This window comes from Ischnura elegans, chromosome 6 (assembly GCF_921293095.1).
Source record: "Ischnura elegans chromosome 6, ioIscEleg1.1, whole genome shotgun sequence".
Lineage (NCBI taxonomy): Eukaryota > Metazoa > Arthropoda > Insecta > Odonata > Coenagrionidae > Ischnura > Ischnura elegans.
The window spans coordinates 20,252,643-20,274,543 of NC_060251.1; the positions used below are offsets into that span (position 1 = coordinate 20,252,643).

The 21,901-nt window shown below is 36.4% G+C and overlaps 1 protein-coding gene across 1 annotated transcript in view; it reads right to left on the bottom strand.

Annotated features, from left to right (window-relative positions):
- Nucleotides 1-20,721, bottom strand: part of LOC124160165 (5-phosphohydroxy-L-lysine phospho-lyase-like) — a 33,450-nt gene extending 12,729 nt beyond the window's left edge. Inside the window, exons 1-8 of the mRNA XM_046535923.1 lie at nucleotides 20,306-20,721; nucleotides 19,479-19,597; nucleotides 18,603-18,837; nucleotides 13,625-13,718; nucleotides 9,992-10,200; nucleotides 9,398-9,525; nucleotides 7,562-7,659; nucleotides 562-815 (exon numbers count right to left, since the gene is read on the bottom strand). Of these exons, the coding sequence (XP_046391879.1) occupies nucleotides 562-815; nucleotides 7,562-7,659; nucleotides 9,398-9,525; nucleotides 9,992-10,200; nucleotides 13,625-13,718; nucleotides 18,603-18,837; nucleotides 19,479-19,597; nucleotides 20,306-20,382 (1,214 nt within the window). The 5' untranslated portion in view covers nucleotides 20,383-20,721. The remainder of the gene's footprint in view (nucleotides 1-561; nucleotides 816-7,561; nucleotides 7,660-9,397; nucleotides 9,526-9,991; nucleotides 10,201-13,624; nucleotides 13,719-18,602; nucleotides 18,838-19,478; nucleotides 19,598-20,305) is intronic.
- Between the last annotated feature and the right edge of the window lie 1,180 nt (nucleotides 20,722-21,901).

Sequence of the window (21,901 nt, forward strand, 5' to 3'; positions counted from 1 at the left end):
GAAGACAGATATCAAACATACAGTGCATGGAAAAGAATTATGTCACAGGAAAAATATGACAATCCCTGAAAGGAAAAATAATCCCTTCTATGCTAAATGCACTATATGGGTTATAAATGAATATCAGGATTTTAATTCTTTATAATAGTTATTACATTATACCTACAGTTATAAATTATACATCAAATGAAAGAGCAACTCAAACAGTTTTGTTTTTTAGCAGCAATACACATGTGCGTGAAATATTCCTGTCGCCATCTGCTAGACAGCGGTAGTAGCAAAGATAGCAACTAGTGAACAGAAAGCGTTTTGTGTTTTACAGTTTACAAATATTTTTATTATACAGTTTGCTATTTCTGGCTATATGTTATGCAGTTTGCTATTTCTGGCTATATGTTATGCAGTTTGCTATTTCCGGTATAATAGGGCACCAGAAAACTTCTTGAAATCCTTAACCTCTAGATGCTAGCAGGGTGCCTGACACAAATATTGTGCATTATTTATAACCTACACAGATACATCCCAAAAAATGCATTCACCATCTTCCAACAATAACCATACCTGGAAACAATGTGCTGAGCTTCAGCAGTGGCTGGGATCAACTGCCCATCCTCACCATGCACCACAATCTCAACACCAACAAACAGGCCAACACCACGCACGTCCCCAATCAGGGTTGGGTGGCGGAGAGCCAACTGCTTCAAAGATGACAAAATGTGTTTCCCAACCTTCTCAGCATGTCCACGCAGACCTTCTGATTCTAAGACATGGATTACAGCAAGAGCCACAGCACAAGATACTGCATTTCCACCATACTGTGAAAAATTAAGAAGTTATATCATGATGAAACGAACATTCTAAAAATATCAGCAGAATTTAAGCAATTAATTACATGTATCTACCCAAATCCATTAGAGTTCATAATCAATTCCCATTTTTAATTTCCCTGACACTTCCCTTATTACTGGTCAGAATATTTTGCCCACTTTAAATCAATGGTAAAGCAGTTCTATATATACAAGGGATAAAAATATAATAAAAATGGAGATATATATATGTACAAAGATTAACAGCTGACAGACACAACATTGGATGACTTTTTGCATTCTTCAATGAATTCATCCACACTATAGAATGCATTTAATAGCATATAGCCCTTGAGATACTGTTTAAATACAGTATATTATGAGAGATAATGGTTCTGATGAATTTGGTCACAAGCAAAGGTGAAATGACTATGGAGATTGGCATTAGATTCAACAAGGTGGCGGTTTTGTTTCATAAATAATAGCAAGTTTAGGATATAGGCACAAGATAATGCTAAGATTTTTTGGGTTATGAACTTTAGTCTGCAATGCATAGCCCTGCTATATAAGTAGCCAAAATATACAAAGAGTAAAATACTTCAGGACATTGAAGATTTGAAATAACTTAAGCAAAATATTGAAGAGATCAGCAGTGATGCAAGGTTAGAGACATGAACAGCCCATTTCCTACTACATACTAGAAATGATCACATAATAATGTTATGCAAGAAGTTGTGTTTATTACGCCTCCATAAAGAGAAATAAATGGGATTCTGATCATGCTATCATGCTTCAATAAAACCATTTCCGTTTCATTGCCATTTAACTTTACGGAGTTCTTGGCACTAAGAAATACAATCAAGTAAAACCTGGTCTTCAGGAACTAATAAATCAATGCAGAGTGATGACATAAAAAGCTGGTATTGCTATCATTCCCTATCCCTAACAAGTCAATAATATAAATTATAAATAGTATTGGGCCAGCATCAGATCCCTGTGGTACACAAATGTTGACTGGTAAAAGATTAGACATGGTTTCTGTCTATCAGTGAAACAAATTAAGTATGTATTTGCTATCTGTTGCTTAGGTAGGACAGAATCCAATTCAGGGTTCCCACTCTACCTAAATAATGAAATTCACGGTTTTTTCCAGGTTTTCACGGTTTTTTTCAAGTTTTCACGGTCTCAATGTCATCAAATTCATGGCCCGTTTATAAGTCAACAATAGGACAATCACCGGCCGTATATTAACTAAACATTAACGTATGCGACATACGCCGTGAATGTAAACGCAGCAATGAAAAGTGATATCTGTTATTACGTCAACGTTTGAAAAATTCAGGCCCAACTAAAGGCCCAACCCAACCGCAATCTTGCCCGGACGCCGAATACCATGTCCTCCTTTAATATGCAAATGCCCTTAGGACCTTCTTCCGTCTGAACACCGGAAGTCCTTTTTTAATTCCTCGCCGAGAGATTGTTTTTTGCACACGTTGTTATTACCGCAGAGTAACCAAATTTCCCTTAAGTACATACCCAATTTTCTGAGATTGCAGAAAATATTTATTAAAATTGTTTATAGAATGTAATAAATCAAAAAATTAATTTCATATAATTATGTATAATGCACTTGGTTTTAAATATATAAAGACAAAATAAATACCTGCTGAAACACGCTATTTTCACTTTTACTTTATTATTCACATAAATTCAAACGAGGTGAGCGTCGTCTATTGAGAGCTATTGATATAAATTGAAAGCCTATTTGCCGTAGAAATGTTTCCTTAAGTAAAATTCCAATGACAAACTCATATTTCGAAGCATATGGCATGTGCCCTAATTTTGTGTGGGAACCGAACTTCGAGTTACAAATCAGATAATTTTCGTAAATGGTTCATTCTGGGTCCATTAGAAATGCAAGTTATTTCATTCGTCCTTTTTCGAATACAAGTCCATCCCAAGCTATCACTGAAATTGAAACGCTTAGACAAAATACGACTTCCGCTATTAAAATGGAAAATATCGGTCAATGTGTCGTCATATAGTACGGACCAATTACTACACTTCGAATATTCATGTGTAGAGAAATACGCAGTCTAAGAGTCTGCAGGTGCCTGACCATGAAACATGATTGATGAAACCATGATATCGAATTTGATCAGTCAATGGTAGTATTAGTATCAAGATTGAGATATTTTTCAGGTTTCATGGCGAAATTCACGGCTTATTCACGGTTTTAAGGTTTTCACGGTTGAGTGGGAACCCTGCAATTTTAAGCAACACCTCTAATACCAGTCGCCTTCCATTTCATAAGCAGCAGATGATGGTTAACCCAGAAACATTACCAATGCACATTGTTTCTCATCTATAGAAATTAAAATAAAGGAGATTGCAAGGAAACGAGCAAAAGAAGCAGATCAGCCTTTCCTGAAACCCGACTCGCCATTAGATAATAGTTTATGATGATCCAAAATTGGCATTACATGATTTGAAAGATTTCCTGAAATATTTTAGAAAACTGTGAAAGCAGGAATATATATAGGTCTAAAGCTATTTAAATCATTAGTCACCTTTACCTTTGAAAATTAGAATTCTATTAATAGTTATACTAATTTTAAAGGCTTCATGAAATAAACCATTAAGAGACCAATTAAAAAAGTATAGAAGAGGATCGACTAAGTCCTCCTTAAGATGGAAAAGTAAAGACCCTGAGACCTCATCAATTTCACTGGAAAAACAATGATTCCATTCATCTAACACTTGCAACAATAGGGTAATTTCCTTCATCAAAGAAAACGAAAGGCATTGATTGCGATTCGTTACCCGCCCTCAGTGTATTCATAATATATAAATCATTTGGTTTTAGAAATCCCAGTTAGACGAATGGTCAATGGTCAAGTGTCAATGGCTAATTTCAACCTCATTTGAAAAAGGCCAGATTGGTGCCCATGCGATGCCACTCCACGTGACTTCACAGGGACCTAGATTCTATACAAGTTTTACATCGTCTGAGATTACCAATGCATGCATGAAGCACAGAGCTGAGGGAAAAATTTCTTACTAAACACCTATGAAAATTGCCTATGGTCGGAAAGTTTCCTTCGTTTAATAGGGTATTAATAATCCTTATTTAAGCCAAGCACTACCTGCTAGCAGGGTACTCGACGCTACTGCCATGCTCGGCAGCAAGCAGCCTGTATCATAGCAGCATTCATAGCCTTGCACCCAGGTGGCCTCACACAGCAGCAGCCACATGTCACACAGGCTTTTCCCAGCATTCACACTTAGCCGACGCATTTTCGCGCGCTTGAAAATGATTACTTTTCATTTAATCGCGAAAAATAGATATTGTCATTTAAAAATCTGAAAGCTTGAAATACGTACTCCGGGAGTAATAATCTTTTGATTTCGATTTAGTACTGGGACGTTTGAATAGTTGAATCACCAAATACCTTGAATAATGAGCTTTAACACTATTCGATATTTGATGACACAAAGTTATCAATTATTGTAATTAAAAATACACAGCACAGATCATCTGTGGTTCTCTTTAAATCCATAGACAATGGTTGGGTCTTACATGAAGGTTTGTACATCTCTTGATAAAAGCATGATATTTGACAAATCTCTAGTTAAAATGAATCTACAACATTGATGTAAGCACAAACCGCAGTTTTTAGCTGAAAATATTTTCTAACATGCCTGCTTATACTGCAGATCGTATGCCACAGTCATTATAATTGTATTTTAATGACCTTGTCTGCAGGCACTCACTACTCCGTCTGGTAGGGGGTAGAGGTAGGGGGGCGAACCGCATTATCTACGTCATATACATATAACATTTCCCATGATCCAAAGAAGAGTGAAGTGTTTTTCTAGGAAATAAAATTTCATTTTTTAATTGGTTGTAAATAATAAAAATTGACAATATAAAACTGAAGGGTGGCAAATAGATACTCCAAGCCAGTGGCGGCGTGTGCATATACACATGTTAGCAAGTGCACACCCAAACATTTATGAATAGGGTAGTTTCCTTCATCAAAGAAAACGAAAGACATTGATTGCGATTCGTTACCCATCATTAGCGTATTCATAATATATAAATCATTTGGTTTTAGAAATCCCAGTTTAGAAGAATGGTTAATGGTCACGTGTCAATGGCCAATTTAATTTCATTCAACCTCATTTGAAAAAGGCCAGATTGGTGCCCATGCGATTCCACTCCACGTGACGTCACTGGGACCTAGTTTCTATACGAGTAGATTGGAGTTTTACATAGTCTGAAATTACCAATACATGCATGAGGCACAGAGCTCAGGGAAACATCTCTTAATCTACATCTACATAATACCCCGCAAGCCGCCTAAAAGGCGTGTGGCAGGGGGTGTTAGGACACCAGCCGTTTACAGCTATTAAAAAAAAAAAAAAAAGAAGTGCTCTAACGAGGTTGGGACAAGCGTTTATTAAAGTCCTTTATTGTTCGGGGGAAAAACGAATTCCCATATCTATCCGTTCGGCAAAAAATCTCTCTTAACTTATCGCTTCTGTCGGACCTGGAAATATAGTGTGGCTCTAAGATTATGTTCTCTGTGTCGCTCTTAAAGATATCCATTCTTAATTGTTCAAGCAATCTAAGCCTAGCGCGCAGCCTCCGAGTCTCCAACGGCTTCCAGCCTAATTCGCTTAACATCTGGGTAACACTGTCTGTACGCCCGTAGCGGTTTTTGACGAAACGCGCAGCCTTCCTTTGTATCTTATTCAGCTCGCGGATTAAGTCTTTCTGCACTGGATCCCATACACTCGCTGCATATTCAAGGTGCGGTCGGACGAGAGCGAAATAGCACCTTTCTTTTACTTTCTCATCCGAAAATCTTCCCACAATACGCTTGACGAATCCTAATTTCTTCAGGGCTATGCCGCAAATATTCTTTATATGTGTTCCCCACGTGAGGTTCGAGGTTATCGTAACTCCCAGGTACTTCACTTCGTCTGTTGCCTTTATGTTAATGCCATCTACAGCATAAACATTGTTAGTGTTGGACGAATTCCGCAAAAAATGTACCGCCATGCATTTGCTCAGGTTAAGTTCAAGTCCCCACTCTTGACTCCACAAATGAACGTTGTTAAAGTCCGATGATAGATTTCCATAGTCAGAGTGATCACTAATTTCGCGATAGATGACAGCGTCGTCAGCAAATAAACGTATTTTACTGCTAATGCGGGAGCAGAGATCGTTGATGTATATAATGAACAACAGGGGGCCGATTACGCTTCCTTGTGGAACACCTGATGTAACTTTTACAACATCAGAGCTAATTCCGTCAAGAACTACTTTTTGTTTACGATCTCTGAGGAAGTCGCGTATCCAGCTTACAACTGTTTCGTTTAATCCGCATGACTGTAATTTATATAAAAGTTTGTTGTGAGGTACAGTGTCGAAAGCTTTCTTAAAATCTAGTAATAGTGCGTCTACTTGTCTTTTCGATTCACCAGATTTAATAACGTCGTGAAGAAAGAGCGCGAGCTGAGTTTCGCAGGATCTATTTTTTCGGAATCCGTGCTGACAGTCATGGAGGAAGTTACGTCTGTCCAAGAAAGTCATGATATTACTAACAACGATATGTTCAAGTCTTGCCTATAATTGATGTTAGGGAAATTGGACGGTAGTTGCCTGGGTCATTTCTGTTTCCCTTTTTGAAAATGGGTGTAACACTTGCAATTTTCCAGTCGGGCGGTAACTTCCCTTCGGAGAGTGACTTCTTGAATATGATCTCCAAGTAAGGCGCGATCTGTGGAGCTAACTCTTTGAGGACACAATAATCACTTATGAAAATTGCCTATGGTCGGAAAGTTTCCTTCGTTTGATAGGGGAATAATAATCCTTATTTAAGCCAAGCGCTACCAGCTAGCAGGGTACTCTGCTACCTGGTAGCATCCTGCGTCGTATCAGCGCTCAAAGCCTCACCCAAGGTCACCACAGTGCGGAAGCGGGAACGAGAATGACGTCACACGGCGTTTTCCCAGCATTCATTCTTAGCCGTCGTGTTTTCGCGCGCTTGAAAATTTTCAGTTTTCATTTAATCACTAAAAATAGATATCGTCATTTAAAAATCTAAGAGCGTAAAATACGGATTCTATGATTAATAATCTTTCGATTTCGGCAATAAAAAAAATAATAGGAAACCACCCTATTATAAAAGAAAACTATTCCTTTACCACAAGATAGATAAAAATCCTGTATACATATGGATGAAATATGAAGCTCCAAATGCTACAGCTATCTCCTAGGCGAATTCACCGCCCTGCAAAGGTGCGATCCCGTGTTATCGTGCCAGGCACATTTTCGGTCTATGCGATCGCTCGATGGTGCCCAGGCGGGACGAGGTAAGCTGGGGGGCATGCCATGTTCAAATGGGTGCTGGGAACAGACTCAAAACAAAGTGAGTGCGCACGTGCATATTTGGTGAGTAACTCGCAGGTAGTGTAGCAGCGTAGCTGCCACCTATACTACCTGCGCTCAGGATCGTAGTCCGTCAATGCTTTCAGAGCCATTCAGCAGCATTCATTCGAACTTCATGCCCTTTTTCATCATCATACATCTTCTCTAATGCACACCCTGGATAGATAACCACCAGCCGCCACTGCTCCAAGCATTATAAACTTTCGATAGAGGCAAGAAAAATAATTGGGAACAACCTATTTTGAAGCAAATGAAAATTACGCATTGCGACAAAATCATGAACACATTTCCTTACAGTGTTAAAGTACTCCATTCCAGTGTTCTGGAAGCTCTGAGCAATTTCTGGAGTTGTGACAACTGCAGCAACAGGATGTCCATTGCCCATTGGTTTACCTATAAACAAAAATTACATTAAAATACATATACTAAATTAATCCACATGATAACATGCCAAAAATAACACATAATATCAAAATTTCCAGTTCTAATCAACAAAATGTCTTTTCATTTTCAAAAAATGCATGTGATTAAGAGTTCTTTCTCATATTTCTAGATTAGAACACCATATCTAATAAATACAAGTTCATATATGAGAGATCACAAAAATTATAATAATGAACACCCAATTATTCCTTAACTCATTGCATTGTTGACATAAGACTCTTTTGTAATGTAGTCATGCAAATATTTTACCAGAGGTCAGAGGTGAGTTAGCAGAAAATATGAGAAAAAATTAAATTAAGCATTTAACTAAATATTAGCTTAATGGCTTAGGGGTGTTTATATGCATGATTAAAACCATTCATAATTCTTCTGAAGGACAAAAAGCACACTGCCTATATTGAAATTGAGTAGAGCCATTTCCCAGCTGCCTCAATATCTTTCCAGAGAAATACTTCTACATAACCAAATTATAGCCGCATTAGGCTTAGCCACAAGGCCAAACCGATTTTACCACCAATAACTTGATTAACTCATAGATATTTTATGGTGATTCAAAAAACAAGATGCCTAAAGGCCCAAATTCCTAGTCAATATGAATTTTTTATAAGAAACTCATTGGATCTCTTTCCCCTCACCTCAGTGAAAAAGAAAACTGTACTCTCTCAAGGACCAATTTTTGGGTGTTTTTATTGACAAATCCCTTACGTGGGAAAAACACATTGATTTTGTGTGTTCTCGAGTTGGTGCATTACCTCTTAAGGAGAATCCTTCCAATCACCAACCTTAATGTGGCCTTATCTGTTTATTATGCATATGTTTTTAGTAGTCTTAAATACAGTGTGGTTGCCTGGGGTCATGCTAGTTGTACCACTAGGCTATTCAAACTTCAAAAATGGGCTATCAGGATATTGATGGGTGTTAATAAAACTACTAGTTGTAGGCAATTTTTCAAAAAGCTCAATATCTTGACTCTTCCTTGTATTTACATTTATTATGCTTCAATTTATGTCAAAAGCAGCACCTTACTTTGGGTTTGGTTTTAAATAAAGACGTGCACCTGTACAACACCAGGAGGAGCAAAGACTTTAGAACTGTGTCACACAATCTTTCATTATATGCAAAAGGTCCTTCCTACGTTGGTTGCAAATTCTTCAACCACCTGCCTTCGAATATTAAAGGTGTTAACTGCCTCATAGATTTTAAAGTAAAGTTGAAAAGGTATTTGATATCTTATGCCTTTTATTCTGTAAACGAATTTCTTTCAATGTAATGTACCTATTTCATTGTATTTTCTTCTTTATTTTATTTTGTTTATATTCTTTGACTTGTCCTATACATGTATAAGTGTCCTGGGATGATTAAAATTATTATTATTATTATTATTATTATTACTAAAATGATCCCTTTAATGCCTAAGATAAACCCATTCAGAAATACTTTTCAAATATGAGACCTCATTTAACTACAATTGTTACAGATGGCCTTAACTGGTATTCTGTAGAAGTAAAATCAATAGCTCAGCATTAAAAAAGTTTTCACTCAGAAGTCCTCCACCTAATTCTAGCCAGTATTACTTAGTGAATAGAAAATCCCTCCCCAAACGCTCAAAAATATGCTTTACCATAAACATTAAACTCAAAAAAATTTTTAAAAATGGCAAACTACTACAGAAATGAATAGATCTTACCTATTGTAACTATGTCAGGTATAATATCATCACCCTGGAGCTCAAACGCCCACCAATGGCTTCCAACACGGCCAAATCCAACTTGCACTTCATCAGCAATACATATGCCACCAGCCTCTCGAACATACCTATTAAAAAGCCAAAACTTGCATAAGTATATGCATTGTTCAAGAAATTACAGCAGAGTAGCCAGCAGTGTACCTTTACAGTCATCCACAGAGTTCAAAGTTTGGCCTTTCACCTCTGTACTGTGGCACTAGCATTAAGAATACAAACATGCTGCTTTATAGCATTATGTGTCTGGCAACATAAACCATCTTGTACTCTAAGTCAAAGAAATTCAGTAAAGAAAGAAGATGCCCAGATAGTTCAAGAGGTAGAACATCAGGTGCAAATTTGGAAAATCTAGTTTCAAATCCCAGTCTAGGCAAATGATTTTTGCCACTATGGAAGTTTTGCACTCTCGAAATAGATGTATACACATAACATCACAGTGAAGAGCAATTTCAATTTCACAAGAAAATAATTGAGAATAATTTTATTTTAAAGTATAAAGAACAGAAAAATAAGAGAGGACAAAGCAAAATTACTCACTTGTAAACATTCCTCAAATAATTCGCAGGAGGAATAATTTGACCACCACAGCTTTGTAAACTCTCAGCAATGAAGCCACAAATTGTCCTCCCATTAGCAGCAGCCTCCTGGCATATCTCCTTCACATCTTCTGCATACTTCAATCCCAAGTCTTCATTTGGGTAATCTCTTGATCTATATTTACCCCTGTATGTATCTGGACAAGCAGCCTAAAAATACATTATTGAAATAAATCAGCAAATATATTAAGACATACATTACTTACACAGATAACTAGTGATGGGAAAAGCAAGAAAGAAATTATCAGCAGAATAGCCCAGGCGAAGAGAGCATTCTACCAAAAGAAAGACCTGCTTACAGTGGGAAACTTATATATGGAAGTAAAGAAACAATTTATAAGAACCTACATTTGGAGTATGCTCCTATACGGAAGTGAAGCATGGACAATGACCGCAGCGGAGAAAGCAAGGTCAGAGTCCTTCAAAATGTGGTGCTACAGAAGAATGATGAAGATCAAATGGATCGACCGAGTTCGTAACGAGGAAGTCCTAAGAAGAGTAGGAGAGAAGAGAAGGCTCACGAAAACCTTAACAAGATGATGGAACAACCTCATAGGCCACACCTTGAGACATGATGACGACAATCGTCGAAGGACAGGTGGAAGGCAAGAACGGAAAAGGAAGACCTCAAACAAAATATATGGAACAAGTAAAGAAGGACGTGAAAGAGAAGAAATACGTAGGTGTGAAAAGATTAGCTGATAGGAGAACTGAGTGGAGAGCTGCGTCAAACCAATCCAAGGATTGTTGACCAGTGATGATGATGATTACTTACACATTATCATTAAAATTAACAACTCACAATGAGCATTTATATGGTAGAACATCTGCATTTGAGCCCAGTCAAGCACTCCATGGGGCAAAAAAAAAGACCAGCTGAACCCCCTATGTCTCTTTTCATAACATTCCAACTAATTTATTATGAAAAGGTGATGATAACTCAATGTAACACACCACATTTTTATTTATTTTTTATTATACTTTTGTTTTGTAAAGAACTTTCAAAACTTGAGTTTTGAAAACAGTTATAGAATGAAAAAAACATGTTATCAATGAGTTAATTAACAAAATTAGTCCTATATTGCTTTGTCCTATGGTCTTTGAATACTATAAATTGGGTTTTCAATTGCCGAGTATGATAGTTAGAATTTCATTGAAGGCAAGGCCTAGGCACTTAGTACATTCTGAGCGCGCGCGGGAGGAATATTCTCCATAAGAACATTGGCGTCTATCAAACGGGACAAATTGGTTATCACTGCCATCATACCTTATATCATCAGACTTTCTATGATTGGTTGCACTTGATAGGGAATATTAAATACGACCACCAGGTCTGAGAAAGGTACATCTTCATTACAAAAACACTTGTGCAATCTCTCGCCTAAAGGCTTATTGCGGTACATTTGAACCAAAATTTTCTATATAGATCCAGGCATTTACAATGACAGCATCAAATAGATAGCTTCATGTGGACCATCACCATTTTTCCCCTGATAACATTCCTGTACCTGTTGATAATTTGATCAGTGAGATTAGTTCAGCCCATCTAAATATTGTAGGTAGAGACCACTGCTGGCTGCCTAACTTGTACCATTTTTGAGGTACCACGTGGGAATCTCGTGACCTTTGTGAGTGGGTGTACACATAGGCAAGGTGACTTGACAGTCACTACCGAATAGTCATTCCATCTAACAACAACAATATTCCCTTTTTTCTCCCGTGCGAAAGCATGGGAACAGCGGGGCTGCTTAGCTAGCTGTTTTTTCGATCAATGGGATACCTTTGGTATCCTCTTTCTCAGAACTGTTCCAGTACCCATATATTCTTGAGATTTTAACTGACTTATAAGAGGAAAGCTAGTAAACAAACTGTCAAAATAAATGGAAAAGGTAAGGTTTATCACTTGCTCTACTAAATTGTCGGACCTGATAAGCAAATACGAAGAGCATTTACCTACGAATTTATGGTATTTATTTTTTTCTTCAACACTCAGTCCCTGCTACACGCCGAAGTCTAGCAAGTAATTTTGAGGAGTATTCAAGCACCATATTTTAAAGCCGAAACTTATAGGTTCACCCCGTATGAACTGTTTCCAGCCATGATTGCCAAAATATTTTATCATGGATTCATCGTATTTTAGTTCGGGGTTTGGCACATAGTTTTCTGAACAAACGTACTTTATCATATTTATAAATGGCCTAAGTGTGCACATTTTGCCGCTGTTATCGTATTGATTATTATCTGCACAGTGAAAAACCCTCATTATATTTTGCAACCTTACGAATGGCATTACATATATACCAGAGTGTTTCGGACGTCATCGCCACTCTCCCAAAAACTCTCTTCCTGCATGCAGCAATAACCACTCAGAATAGAATTGAATATAACAGAGAAAAATAAATTTCCGTCATGAATATTTCCGAAATCTCAACTAGGAATTTACCAGGAAATGCAGCGATATTCAGTTCGAGGAATATATTCTTAGCGGTTGACACGTCATCTCGTGCCAATGCGTACGTCTCGGTCATTTTGCTGTCGCCTCCATCCTGTTCAGGACTAAAAGTGACGGAGCTTGTAATGGTAGCTTGTTCACTTTCGCCTTGATTGTCTCCTTGCGACTTACAACCAGGGATTGGACTCGGTTGGAAAATTTGGCTATGAGTTCAATGTGGTCAATGTGATCAAGGTTCAATCTACTTTTTATTGTTTCAAAGTTTTATATGCGATACAAAAATGCTTCACCATGAGCTTAGTCATTGTATTTATGAAACATCCTTTCCCCTTCTACCATGCCCTTGATTTTTGGGTATGTAAACCAGTGGTAGAAAATAGGCCTATCATTCTTCATACTAGATAGTTGAGCAAAGTATAACACAAGCACCATGAACTAAAGTGATGAATAATATAAAATGTATTTTTTGTACTAAAAATTAATGGAAATATTACAAAAAATACAGCAAAAAATATTGAAATCGTTAAAATTAAGTGACACAAGAAAAAAAAGAAAGATTGACAAAAACTTAGCGTTTTACATCGAAATTATTTGATAACAGATCCAATAACGACATTTGTAGCGAAGGACACCCGCCAAAAAAGACACCCCCGGCTACCGGCTAGCGTGCCCATATAGGATCAACCAAAAATAAATTCAAATTCCTTGTCTCATACGAAAGATATCACAATGCTGGAAAAAGAAACCGAAGTTGACAACATTCGTTATGAGGATAAGATTAAATACTTAGCCGAGTATCGAAAATAAAAAGGAAAAAAAATCGTATTTACTGAAGACACTTCGCCATTTTTTCTCTTTTGCCTCCTCAAACACAGTGAGTAAGAATACCTATCTTGCCACAGTCAACTGCTGGTATAAATGCTGGCCGTAAGCACACGAACCGAATAAAGTGATACATAGTAATCATTTTTGGCGAAGACAGCATGCTCTATAATGTTTGGGTCGGAATTCATACGAAATTCTTTAGACTACTGCAGCTGTGCCCATATGGGCACGCTAGCCGTTCAAGGGTTCTGAGATTTAAGCAATGGATAAGCATGGATTGAAGCATACAATACTAACCACATGGACCCAGTCTGGTTTTCCTCCTCCCCCAGGAAGATTGAACTTGTAAGGTGAAATGTCGATAAGCGATGACAGGTGTCCATGATATGCACTGAAATTGCAAATGAAAATACAGAATCAACTGATGCTCATTACAATATTTATGAAATTAATGTATATTAATAGCCAATACTACTAAAAAGAATGTAGGAAAGGACAGCCAAAGAGAATTCAACATTCACCAGAGAAAAGTATGTATATAACACAAATATTTATGCAACAAATCACAGATCCCAAACAGAATATGTTCACAGGATTTAACAGGAACCTCAGTTATGACCTGAGAAAAACCAAGAATCCATGAAATGTAAATTCATGCTCACAAGAAATTTAAACGATACTTTTCCAGAATAAATAATCAGCTGACTAGAGAGACGATGAGTATGAATTGAAATTCGAAATAAAATTTTCCAGAAATTACTTTTCTCTAGAAAATCTTTAGCCTAAAAAGCAAAACTAGAAGCTTTGTGGTGCACCAATTAACAGACGTCACAGAAATATAACATTTAACATTTTCTATTTACTCATAATTACTGAAAGGCAAGGCCATAATATGAGTAATCTTGGAACCCATTCATTTTTAGGTAGCATGCATGTGAAAACTTAAAGTGAATAATTTCAGGACATAAATCTCTTGAAAACCCAATTTCAAGCTCCTACAAAGTGCTCCAAAAAACAGCTGTTGGTAAAACCAAAATTTAAAGTACATAACTATGCATCCAGAGCACATGATACTATAGGATTTATTTAAGAGTTATTGAAACACTGTCATAACAATTCTGTGTCTTTTGCAACAGTATACTACATATAGTGACTCTGGAACTATAAGAACAAAATTAAAGGAAATATGGTTAAATCATCATCATCTATTAATTTTGTCCGATTAAATCCTGAAAATAATCATTACATTATTTTTTTAACCATTCTGCATAATTCAGCTTTGTTTTCTAAAACAACAATAACACATTATAAGGGGGACAGATAAAATTAATATCCTTGTACCTCTCTTAGCCATCTTTGCTGGATAAATGAAAAACATGAGACAAAGAGCAACAATGAGACACCACCCTTTCTTTGCTTCATATATTTTTTTGCTTTTACCTTCTCCATGATTAAAGTTCCAAAGGAGACATTTTAAGTCTCCAATCTTGTCACCTTCTTCAAGATTTCTGTGATGGTCAAGTCAGCTGCCGATGAGCCTTATTTGCATTGGATCTTTCGTTCCCTGTCCTCCAGTAATGACAGAGGAAGGGAGTCTCAAATTCCTAATACTCCCTGCAGATTAGGGAGAATGAGGATTTGCACCTAAACCTTTTCTTTCAACTATTCCTCAAGTTTATGGGAGGATCCTGAACCTCATTAAGCTTTCGAACTTAAAGAGGACTTTAAGGAAATGCCCAAAACCAAAGGATAAGCCTAAAGTTGACCCCAACCAAACAAAATGGCAAAAACCAGACACATAATGGATACTCGTAATTATCCTCAACACTGTGCAAGTTGGCCCACGGATCAATCACCAAGGATTTCAAAAGAATACCAATAATCACCCAAAATGAAAGAATTTATTCAAATTGTACACGAATACTCTCAAAGTAATGTAGTGGAATTGAAGTATGGTCAGATTCAGCCATAATTTTAGCTTACTTTAGGACCTCAATGCAAGGGAAGCATTAAATGCCAAAATAAGTTTGCCACAGTACAGCACATTTTGCCCATTGCTGAGGATAACCACAAGCTAAACCAATGCTCTAAAATCCAAAAATGAATTATTTTCAGCAAAAGACATATCTGGGATATAGAATTTTGTCAATTCAACCAGATTGGTGGGGGTCAACTACAGGGAGGTGCATTATCCAGCTTGCCTTACCATCTTCACCATAACTGATTTTAAAAGAACTTCACTGGAAAGAAAAAAAAATTGGATGGCTGTATTAGGAGAGGCTTCATAGTGTCAGTTTCGTTTTATTTATTCAATATCATTCCACAGATAATTAAAACAGCATAAACAAGGAGATGGACCCAATCATGTAATCGCAGAAAAAATGTCACAGATACGCTAAAGCTTCCAACCAAACTACAAAAATAGTAAAATTAAAGGGCAGAAATAAATAAACTACCACGTTAAATCGAATAAAAAGGAAAGTTATAAAAACCAATAAGAGCCATACCTCATGCACTACTTCATAAATACAACACTATTTCTTCATTACACAGGCATCTATATCCTGGAAAGTAAGTTCATAAAAACAAGCCACAAGCCCAAAAAACAATATTGCCCAAAGCCTAAAGTCAACTTAGAGCCTAAATATGTACTCAAATACAGAAGTAATTACTAAGCTATGCACCCCTAAATATTTTTTACTGTGTTGTGAATGTATGATCAAAGCCTTAACAAAAATTGTCTTCGTTGCGCTGGTAAATTACCTTCCTAAACCAACCTTGAGATAGTTTAATGAATTTCAGACATCAGATTATCTTTGACAATGACCAAATAACGTCTCTCCATGTTCCACTCCCAACAGCATATCTGAAACTGAAAGCTGATACTGCCATATATAGAATTAAGCAAAATAGATGGGTCAAAGTTCCGTCTTCCCATAGGACACATTTCAAACCAACAAAATACATTACACACATTTACTCTTCCTAAGTTACTCTCCTCTCCCATACACAAAAATATCTCGAGCTATTTTTGTACCATAACACTGTGTGAGATATCCAACATAGTTTTATGTGATCTAATGACTATGTGGGGGTGACCTACAGATTCAAATCCACGTTTACCAGATGAGGAAAATATCGATTTCCTTTTGAGTCGGAACATCATCATCACCTTAAATCATCAATTCTAGGATTGGTTTGAGGTAGATCACCACTTACTCTCCATTAATCAAATATTTTCATATTCACAACAGTCTTCTCTACACATCCTTGATGACTTGCACTACATAAACCAGCCTTTCTTTGCTGTTTTTCCTATCCACCAGTCCTTCATCAGACCATTTATCCTCACAAAATGACCCATTAAGTAGTCTCATCATCTTCCACGAGTGTTCAGGTACTTCTCCTTTCCCCACTCTTCTTAGCTCTTTTATGTCCCTATAACTTCCTCATCACATGACTGGACACTCCCTTTGATTTCCATAATTCTTCTGTAGCACCACTTCTCAATTGCTTCCACTCTTGACTTTCCTTACTTCTATTCTCACATTATTCTATTGACTCTTCCTAAGTTACTTTCATACTCCTATTTTTCAAAAAATATTAGTACATATCGAACAATATCAAGTTATAGGTGAACTACACAAACAATAATATTAATCGAAAGGAATATATATTGAATACACAATAATTTCACAGTTCAATCACCAGTGAGCGAGGAGGGATTTTTTGCAAGGCCCTTAGCACTTCCAATGAACACATATATAAGAGCTCATGAGTTTGTACAATCACGTATTCAATAACTAACTGATGCCAAAAAAGTGATTTAAATTGTTCGCTAAGCAATTGCAATAAACATAGAATGGTCCCATACAGCACAGGGAGAAATTTACTCGTGTATACTGAGTCGAAAGTTAGTGTAAGGAATAAGTCGAGAATTCACCCATTTTTACACGAGTACTTGCTGTGTAAATTTAGTCCAACTCCCTTGACCCTTTTATACAAAAAATATGAAGCTAAATGTGGTAATAAATATGCTGTGGTCAGTACATATGTGGACTCAGTACATGTACTCATTCTCGGCAGATTTGGCCAAAAAGATTAAAATGGAATGAAAAAAAATAATGCTGCATACGACACTTCAAACTTGAAATTCAAGGAAAGAAATAAAATATGGTTTGCCAATTGAAAACTTCTCGAATAAAGGCATTTTTTACCATACTCACGAGTGCAGTAGCACCCAAAGATGGAGTAAATTCTCTACAGACATCTTTATAATGGGTTTGTAGATCTAAAATGAAAATCAATACTCAGACTGTGATGTAAGTGTCCCACACTTGTATGTTTCCAAGTACAAGGTCAAGTTTTCCTATAGGGCTACATAATTAGGCTTTAGCCTAGGGCCTCAAGATCAAGAGGAGGCTACATTCAAACAGTTAGAAAAATAATAATTACTCTATTCTAAAAACAGAATAAGCACTATCAACTTCAGGAAACACTAAAATACTGCTGAAAACAAGGAGAAATTCTATGAATATGACTAATAAACAAATATGAAAATGTGTTGGTTAACATCAATGCATGTGACTCAAAGGGCCCCGTATGAGAAATAGCCTAAGACCTCTTTTCAACTAAATCCACCCCTGACACTATACCACCATAAGCTCATATCACACTCAGCACCTAAACACATACTGTGAAAAATAAAATTGATTTGCTTGAGTAATCGTTTTCAAACTAAGATTCAAACAACCCAAAATGAAGGAGTCTAAAAGCTACCACATCCAAACCACTAAAGCATTACTCCATTGACATTCTGAAGACAACTAAATGAGAGCTAAGCATACAGATAGATACTAAACCTAGATTTTATTGTACTAAACATATTTTAAAGAATTTCTAAATTACAGCAAAGACAAAAGGCAAACTTATATTCCAAAAGCATGATAATAAAAAATATATAAACACGCAGGAAAGCAAAGCAAAACAGTGGATTTGGGACACATAATAAGCTCTCAGGATTTCAGAACATACACATCTCACAAAATACACGTCCAAATCCCAAAAATAGAACCTAAGGAAACTCATAAGATACCTTGCATGAAAATAATCAAGAGTCTCCGTGATATGTTTAAAAAATTGACAATTTTAAAACAATGATATCTCAAAGCTAATGTCATTCATGTGATCAAATTTGTAAAAGCAATATTCATTTTTTAACACAAAAATTAATCAAACTGGGGCAATTGAAACAATAAAAATAATCTACACTTACTGGTCTAGAGTGATGACATCGTGATGCTTTGTATGGGTGCGAGCCAACCGCAGGGCAAGGTCATTAGCCTCCGACCCAGAGTTCACGAGAAAGCACACTGAGAGGGGCTCAGGTAGGAGGGATGTAAGCTTCTTGGCACATAACACTAGGTTATCATGAAGAAACCTGTTATTTGTGTTAAGCACAGCCATTTGATCACAACCTGCCTTAACCACAACAGGATGGCAATGTCCAACTAGTTTTTAAAAAAGAGATGAAAATCAAAAGCATAGCCAATAACTACAGTAGCTCTAACTCAATGTTTATAAAACATCTGACCATAATTTATCCATAGCCCAATATCATTTCAGAAAGGAATTTTGTCCCAATAACACTTTTGTTTCTTCATCCTATTATCAAAATATGTAGCTGACTCCTCCGTATTATGTATTCAGCAAATACCCATAAATTGGGTTAACAATGAGAAGTAAATAGCCTCCACGCATTACATCCATTCTCTAAAATGCTCTAATGAAGACAATGATAGAAGGACAAATAGGTGGAAAGAATAACGAATAAAATCCCCAGATTAAATGCACAACGTAAGTGAATAATAGTTGAAGGACAAAGTACAAGTTGTGAAATATTGGCAGATGAGAGAATTGAGAGGAGAGTTACGTCAAACAAACATTTGGACATTTTACCCGAAATAAGGTAGAATAGTTATATTCTCATAACTTCATCATTTAACGAACAATTATACTGACTTCAAGGCAGGGAAACTAAGATCATCTTCGTGATCCAATGAAATATAGACTAGTTTTACCCATAACAGATATTAAACTCGGTGAGAAACCTTATTTTTTTACAGTACAGTACTATAGATAACTGTCTTACCGTGAGCAACATTATTTATACAATCCAAATACTGATGGCCACTTTCATCGTACATGTAGCATCCTTCGGCTCTCACAATTTTCAAGGGATCTGACTTGTAGAAGAGCTTGCATGATTGACTGTAAAAAAATTAAAATTATGGCAAAATAGACAGCAAACACGCATCACCAATCAATGTATCCTGTGCGAACAACAGCAACCAATGACAGTAACAAAAATACTAATTCCATTATTGAGCAATATTGCAAATTTCGGCACACAGTATCACCATACCTGCTTCTTACGAGTGTGACATCGCAAAAACTTTTGTACTTCTATTTGTAACACCCTTCCACGAACACAGAACAGTAAAGATAAGTTTCACTTTAAAGGTATGAACATTACCGAGAACAGACTCGCGATGAGGCGAGAAAAAAAGCTAATAAAAGGATTATTTCGGATGAAGTTGCAGCTCAGCGAAAGTGAACTTCGCGCTAAAATGAATAAAACAAAAACGACCCCTTACGGCGAAAATGTTATTGGGTCGATGCAAGGACAAATAATTTGCACTTAGAATAAACACACATATATACTGTAGGCTGATTTTTTACGGCAGCTATTTACTCTAAACGAACTTAATCAACCAATAAACGTAAAAAATTAGACATCTATGTCATGAAAACAAAATATTAACACCATACTATGAACATCAATAGTGCAGCTTGTTTTAATTCGGCCGTACACACCATAACGCTATAAATTGTATTTTTTCCTTCACCATCCTAAATTAACTTAATAGCGAGCGTAATCCAATTATATTTCAAAATATTTGCAATGACAAAACTTACCCGATATGCCTCTTGCGTAGCCGAATAGTTTGAGTTTTGGGAATGCTCTCATGAGGGTCAAGTTTGCTCGTGTCCATTATGAAACTCAGAAGAATGCAAACTCTTTCACCAACCCTTCAAGCACAGACAACCTCAACCAAACAGCTGATTTCCGCGACTGCGGCTCCAGCGGAGCTGGTGATGCCCTTCTGAGTCCCAAGGTTGCCAGATAGATCGAACGGAGGGGAGGTAGGAGAAGAGAAGCGATAAAACGAGTTGGCAAATGCGTGAGCTTCACATTTTAAACGTGTGTTTGGTGTGAACATTCTTCAATAGGGAAGTACGAGGACGATATTCTGTTTCCAAAGGTTTAAAATAGATATTAAACAAGAAATTAGTCACTGGGAAGTTATAAATATTCATATTTATGTATCGTGAATTTTTCTTCAAAGTTATTTGAAATACAGCAACCGTTAAATTTGCATAATGATATGAGTGATCGGAAGGCAAAGGGGACCGGTTAAAGAAGCAAATAATTAGAGCTGCCATGGTTTCAATGGAATAATGAATACGAATACGATAAATTATCTTACATTTTAAGGAATTATAAATAGATAGATAAGACTCCTCTCTTTATTTTTGTGCGTGCGTTCAGATATAAATCGCACAAATATTTTGCATAAATGAATTCCTCTTTTTCTAGATCTTTACAGAAATAAATTGAATCACTGGTATATACTTTCAAATTATAACAACATTTTTCAGCACTTAAATATTTTTTTATTTAATACAGTCAACGGAAATAATGATGAAATACGCAGATATTGGAGGGAATGCACTAATTTACAGTGTTTAAGGAATGATATACGCCGTCGATACGATAAGAGGAAATACCGTCGATAATGCTGGCACTCCACCAATTTCATTTTAAGCCTTAAACCTGCTTTGAGCAAGAAATGAATTATAAAATGGATGTGGCTGATATTGTGACTCAAGTTATGCTTACATCAAGGGCTCAAATATTTAATATTAGGTATTAGCCTCGGAAAACTCCCGAACAAAAATTCTCGCGGTGCCAGGCGATCCAAGAAAACGAACTGATACATCTCCCCGAATTCGTGAGATTTGTACTCCAGTGGCCCAGCCCCAGTTCTTTCTTTGCTTACCACTCAGTGACTGAATGATCATTTTTTTTTTAATTAACTGCGTTTTGGGTAACTTAACAATGAAACAAAGTCTACTGTCATAGTTTCAACGCAAGTTACAAAAGAGATAGCTTCTGTGATTATTTAGGAATCTTTTTCGCATTGTTATCCAAAAATCTTTTCAGAAGTTTTTATATGAAGAAAAAATATGCGAATACTTTCCAAAAATTCCAAGTGAATCAGAAATCCCAGAAAAGGATTTTAATGTTAATAATGATGTTGCTCTCGTTAAATATAAATTATTTCGATTCATGCAAGAACAAAATTGTAACAGTTAACCAAATGTAAAAACATGCACATGTTGAAAATTGCAATGTATTTCGCAAACATGCAAGCAAAGTATTTATTCGCGTAAATGCTTTTGAAATTTTGAAAACAGCTCATATTTTCAAAAACAACATCGATCGAAGCA